The sequence below is a fragment of the Pinus tabuliformis genome, chromosome 1_1 (genome assembly GCF_031772625.1).
Source record: "Pinus tabuliformis cultivar Carrire ecotype Pingquan chromosome 1_1, CPIR1, whole genome shotgun sequence".
In the NCBI taxonomy this organism is placed as follows: Eukaryota; Viridiplantae; Streptophyta; class Pinopsida; order Pinales; family Pinaceae; genus Pinus; species Pinus tabuliformis.
Genome location: NC_142297.1, coordinates 559721593 through 559728020, shown reverse-complemented (window position 1 = coordinate 559728020; position 6428 = coordinate 559721593). Strand labels below are relative to the sequence as shown.

Sequence of the window (6428 nt, the reverse complement as noted above, 5' to 3'; positions counted from 1 at the left end):
ACTATATATGAAAAATATGCTAAATAAAAAATGAAAATAAAAATAACAAACAACATTTTTTTTCCTTTTAATATAATAAAAAATATAAGTTTATATACAATAATAAGTACACACACACACACATATATGAATTTAAAATAATCAAAACTTTATAACAAGAAAGTAATAAAAATGTTAAGACAATTACTAAGAAATAATAAGAAAAAGAGGGGAAATTATTATAAAATAAGTCTAAAAACTCAAATAAAAATGAAATGAAAAAGGAATATATGAAATGGTGGGGATCAAATATCTGCTAATATTCCATTCATCGTCTCTATTCAATGTACATGACATTCTTTAAATTTCCCTGGCCTCGCTAAACTTTTGGTGATGGAAATGATCTAGGAATCTTCTATAAATATATGGTGCTTTTTTATTTGTAACCACCCCTTCCAACATTTACCCAATTTCACTGGCCTATTAGGGAAAACTTGATATGAAGAGTTACTATGACATGACTCGACCACCAAGCTCCAATTCTGGAAGTGGAGCCAACAAAATGACCACCAAATGACAACTAACAACATCCCTTAGAACTACAGGATACTTAGAGGCCAAAGGACCACCCAAGGTTACCAAACCTTGAGCCAAGGCTCATTTCACTAACCTATACCCCCAACCACATGCATGATAAGGACTAGGTATGGTTATAGGTCTCCAAATTTATGCACAACACTATCTTCATTTGGTTATGACTCAACTTGACCAGTTCATAGGGTGTAGTCCTGAGATCTAAGCCACCTTTCTAGGCAAACCTCCATACCACTTCCCAAAATTTCCCAAGACTTTCTAGAATCTTAATTGACATGAAAAAAATCTAAAAATTTAACCTTGGAGGAAACACTTGACCTAAACTACTTGAACAAGCTAGACATTTTGTCAAACACATGGAAAACATGTAAGCTACATGTCATTAATGCATATCGGATCATAAACTGATAGTCTTCATATGAGAATCACCGATAAGGCCCTATGCCCTCTCCACATAGATGAAACAATGCTATTAGTCAATACATTCATCAACCAATCAATAAATAAATGATTCATGACAAGAGCCATATATATTACACATCATATAACCAAAAAATAACTAGCATAGAAACCATGTAAACTCGACAGTAATATCATCGACATAATCACTAGAGATGCTCATAGATCAAAGTAAGTAAATGTATCATATTAACTTATGAAAATACTAACCAATTCAGGGACTTCCACATACCACCCAACCATAGATTGGGTTGAACAAAATCTCTCTTTTAGCTAATAACCCCTACACCACATTCCAAGCATGAACGTGAGTACTACAATGCTCCAAGAATGCTCTAAGTGTGCAAGAGTATGAGATAGAGTGAGAATGAACAAGAGATAAAATCCAAAATTGTCAAAAAGATATCAATTGTTTCTCTAAAGTCCTTTTATTATTGATGCCTCTAATTTCTTGATTTGCCTTTATTTTTCCTTCAATTTCCCTTTCATGCAAATATTTGTCTCTCCATATCCCTTTTCTCATATTTTCCTTTATTTTATAAATAAAATTTCAATTAATGCACTTTCCCTTTACCAATTCCTTTTCCATTCCATATCCATCAACTAATCACCAACCATACCCATCACTATGTTTTACCCAACATTTATATGATCAACCATATCCCATGCGGCTTAATCGAGCTGAAAGTGCTTCCACTACACTTTAACCTGCTTGGTTGCTCTGTTTTGTAGCATAACTTGTTTCCATTGCAATATGCATTATGGTTCTGGCTGGAATTCTCCCACCAGTTCCACCTGCAATACAGACCATTTAATCACATGATCAGCATCTTGCACATACTTCTTAAGAAATGAAACATGGAAAACATGGTGGACTTTCACTGTAGGAGGTAGTGTAAGTTGGTAGGCCACTGTTCCAATCCTCTCAAGGATCTCAAAAGGCCTGCAATACCGAGGTTCCAACTTAGCACATGATCCAATCCTCAAGGATCTCTTCTTCGGCTTGATGCATAAGTACACATTTTCCCCATCTCAAACCCAAAAATGTAAAAAAGATATCAATTGTTTCTCTGAAGTATTTTTATCATTGTTGCCTCTAATTTTTTTAATTTCCTTCATTTTTCCTTCAATTTCCCTCTCGTGAAAATTTGTGCCTCTTCATCTCCCTTTTCTCCTATTTTCTATTTGTCATAAATAAAATGACAATTAATGCCACTTTTCCTTTACCAATGCCTTTTCCAATTTCTATAGTCATTAAATGTTCACCAGTGATACCCATGACTATGTTTTTTTTTTTTTTTTTCCACAGAAAAACTCAAACCATCTATTAAAAATAATAGGTAGTTACAGAGCAAATGTGAGGCATTGCAAAAGTACTCATTCTTTGCCATGAGACAGGGGAAAGAATGGAGTCGCGGCTGATTGAGAAAGAAACCAACACAAAACTGCTCACCCGGAAGGCAGTGAGCCAGCGCAAAAGTCCCATATGGTTGACCAGTGAGCATTCAAAATGGGAAAGACGCGCGTCGAAAAAGACCAATAGAAGAGAGGCAGAAATCCTAACTAAGAAAAAGAGCACGCCTCCCTGGAGCCAGAAGGAAGGCAGACAGTCGAAGAATAAAACATATGCAGAAACAGAGATTCCGCACAGAGGAGGAGCATACATCGTCCAAGAAGGAATCCTGCATAAACACGATCAGGATTCTGGAGAAAAGGGAGAGAGGAATAGAGACCAGGTCGAAGCGAGCCTCCTTTTACAAGGAGGGCAGCCTGAGAGACCTGAGAAGGAGCAGCGGAACAGAAAAGAAAAAAAAAATGTAGCAAGACAAATATTTACAGAGCACAGGAAAGAGAATCTGAGAAAAGATATCTAAGTGAAAATGGGTTGTTCGAGAGGTCGAACCACCCCATTTTCTTCTTCCAAAATAGTCCACGACCCCATGATTTGATCAACACCTTCTTTGGAGAGACGATCGGCTTCAGAATTTCTTTCCCTGTAGATGTGACTAAGGGAGATCTCCGAGAAATGATTTTTTAGCCGAGTAGATTCTCTAAGCAAGGGAAGCAGGATGAAATTACTGCATAATTGTGTCCCATTGAACCATCACACAGTGTTCATAGAGTCCCCGAAGATATGAACCTCTTGCACGTTCCTCAGGACAAGCCAACAAAGAAGAAGGTGGAGGGCTTTCAATTCAGCAAAATTATTGGATCCTTGGCCGAGGCCGACCGAAGCCTTAATAGTCTTATCCTTTGAAAGATGGATTATTAAACCAGCCCCACAACGACCATTTATGTCTGAGGCTCAGTCATAATAGGTCCATGGGATTGAATATCTTATAGTTTCTTGCCGAACCAACCTGGGAGAAGGAGTAGTAGGCGGAGTAGGGATACTATCGAATATTGTAGCTCCTTCAGCAGCTAATCTTTCGATCAGGAAGACGGAGTCCTTGAAGATGACCTGGTTCCTAGCCAGCCACATCCCCCAAGTGATGAGGAGCGGGATGGATCTCTCTCTGTCATTTGCAGCTTCTTTCCACCACTTCTGCCAAGCTTCCGAAATCCCTTTCCCTTCCCACCTATAAGGGATTTTGAGTAACCTTAACGTTTCAGTCCAAAGACTAGAATTGAAAGGGCAGAAGAGGAACAGGTGTTGAACTGATTCGATGTTGTCTTTGCATAGAGGACACCACCTAGGGCCAATCCTACTCCATCTTTGAAGAAAATCCCAAGTAGGGACTTTTTGGAACATAGCACACCAGAAAAAAAGTCTGGTTTTCGCTGGACCTTTTAACTTCCATAGAGGTTTGGCCCACCAAGTCGGATTTTCCCACCCTTTCTGGGTCATCATCCATTTGTACCCCATCTTAGGAGAGTAGATGCCATTCTGAGCAAAGACCCACCGAAGTTCATCTGGGGCGTCGGAGAGCCTGACTGAAGAATTAAGGAGGTCATTCCTGTACGAATCCCATTCCTCCAGCCATTCTTCATCCAGCTGAAGATCTATTCCTTGCATCCACCCTTGGCTCCATATGGAAGAAGTCCGGGGATCGGCCACCTGGTTTAATGTGAATCGACCCTTCTCTTTTAACACCGCAACCAACCCCTGAGATAGAGAAAACCACTCTGAACAGCCAATCCAGGGATCTCTACCCAACCTTATTTGAGTTCCATCCCCCATGCTCCATGCCAATCCATTTTCAATAATGTTGACAGAGGCAACCACGGCTTTCCATACCACCGATGAATTCGTGCAGGACTTTAATGGCAGTCTAATCCAATCTATCGTTGATAGAGGGTCAATGTATTTTCTCTTTGTAACAGTAGTCCACAAATTGTCAAAGGAAATAAGCCTCCAAGCGAGTTTGGCTGCAAAAGACTGGGAGAAGCATTGAAGATTTTTGATCCCCCAGCCTCCCCACTCTTTGGGACGAGCCATTTTATCCCAGGCGATCCACGGGGTGACCTTTTCTGACTTGGACCCTGCCCACAGAAACCTGCTGCAAAGTTTATCAATTTGGGAAAGGACTCCTTTGGGAACCCAAGTCAGGCTAGCCCAATAGACTAGAATAGCCATAAGCACATATTTTATTAACACAATCCTTCCCGCCCTAGAAAGCCATCTGAAGCTCCAATGTTTCAGCTTGGATTCGATTTTAGCAAGTATCGAGGTCCAATATTTGTTCCTGTAGTTGTCCGGTTTGAGGAGAAAGCCCAAGTATTTGAAGGTATCCTCCAACGCTTTGACATCAAAGTTTAAGACCATCTTCACGCTGTGCACCATATCTCTGGACAAACCTGAACACGTGAGAGAGGATTTCTTCTCATTTATAAAAAGTCCAGTCACCTTCAGGGAAAGGTCCATGATCCTTTTGAGCGTCTTACAATCCTCCAGGCTACCATTACTGAACAGAATTATGTCGTCCACGAATAGGAGGTGGGTAACCCAGAGATTTGCCACTGCTTCAATGCCTTTGAGAGTCCCTTGTCTTTTACCATCGTGGATCATAAGGTTGATGCCCTCTGCAGCCAATAGAAACAAAAGGGGAGAGAGCGGACAACCTTGACGCAGACCGCGTTCAGGACTGAAAAAACTGGAAGCCGCTCCATTAATCAAAACAACTATGGAAGAGGAAGAAATACAGCTCATAATCCATTTCACAAAGTCATACCTGAAACCCAGATGAGTTAGCAATAGCCTAAGATACAGCCAGTTGATTCTGTCAAATGCCTTTGACAAATCGATTTTCACTACAACTCCTTTTTTTCTCGATTTTTAGACTATGAAGAGTTTCTGGAGCCACTCCAACTCCTTCATGAATTTGTCTGCCATCGAGGAAGCCAAATTGCTCAGGGGATATGTTTCTGGAGAGAAAAGGTTTTAATATGGAGGCAATGACTTTTGCTATGATTTTTTAAATACAGGTGCACAGGGATATGGGTTTGAAATCTGTAAAAGAACCCGGGAGGTCAGATTTTGGGATAAGAGCAAGAAAAGTGGAGTTGAAGGGATGGAAAATTGATCCCGTACACCTGGAATCTTCTACAACTGCCACAAGCTCATCACCGATGAACTCAAAGAAGTGTTGGAAGAATTCGGCAGTCCAACCGTCCGGGCCAGGGCTTTTGTCCTTTTGCATGGATTTGAGAATATCCTCTACCTCTTCCTTAGAAACAGGGGCCATGATGGAATCATTGCCTTCCTCCTTTATGAACCTAGGGAAGTACTGAGCAACTCTTATGACTTCAGCAATAGATGCTTCCTCTAGCTCTTTAAAGAGATTCTTGAAATAGGAGTTCCCTAGAGAAGCTAGCTCTTCAAAAGAAAGAGCCCTATCACAATTGGCTTTTTTCATTTCCCAGATGGTATTAGAATTTTTCCTCCCTTTTGCATAGTTCTGGAAAAACTTGGCGTTATCGTCCCCCGCTTGCAACCAGATCGCTCTGCTTTTTAAGTGCCAACTCTCTTCCCTGGCCTGAAGAATCCGCTTCCTTTCCAACTCCAGATCTTTGATTCTGGCCCGAGACTCTTCAGTTCTATAACCAATACCTCTTGGATCTTCGAGAAGGGCTAACTTCGCATTGACATTTTCCAGAGTTTTCTCTTCATTTAGTTTCTTTTGGAGAGCCCAATGCTTGGAGGCAGCCTTCATCCTTGTTAGATTTTCCATGAAAGCCTTGCTACAACTTTCATCTTCGCTGAGGTTAGCATTAATCTAAGTGCTGTGGAAGAGGCTAATATAGGATGCGTCCTGAAGCCAGGAAGCATTAAATTTGAACGGAGTGCTCGGTTTTTAGAAGGCGCCCTTCACTTAAAGGAAAACAGGGAGATGGTCTGAGAGACCGCCATCCCCAACCCAGTGTCTGAAAGCCTATATCTTTTCGGACAGCGAATC

At 40.8% G+C, this 6428-nt stretch overlaps 1 protein-coding gene across 1 annotated transcript; it reads right to left on the bottom strand.

The window, feature by feature from the left end:
• Positions 1 to 2902: 2902 nt before the first annotated feature.
• LOC149214383 (uncharacterized) lies at positions 2903 to 6185 on the bottom strand. The gene is made up of 4 exons (XM_089389375.1): positions 5566 to 6185; positions 3894 to 5204; positions 3393 to 3611; positions 2903 to 3110 (listed from the first exon to the last, which is right to left on the bottom strand). Exons 1-4 carry the CDS (start codon positions 6183 to 6185, stop codon positions 2903 to 2905), a joined length of 2358 nt encoding a protein of 785 aa, XP_089245501.1.
• Between the last annotated feature and the right edge of the window lie 243 nt (positions 6186 to 6428).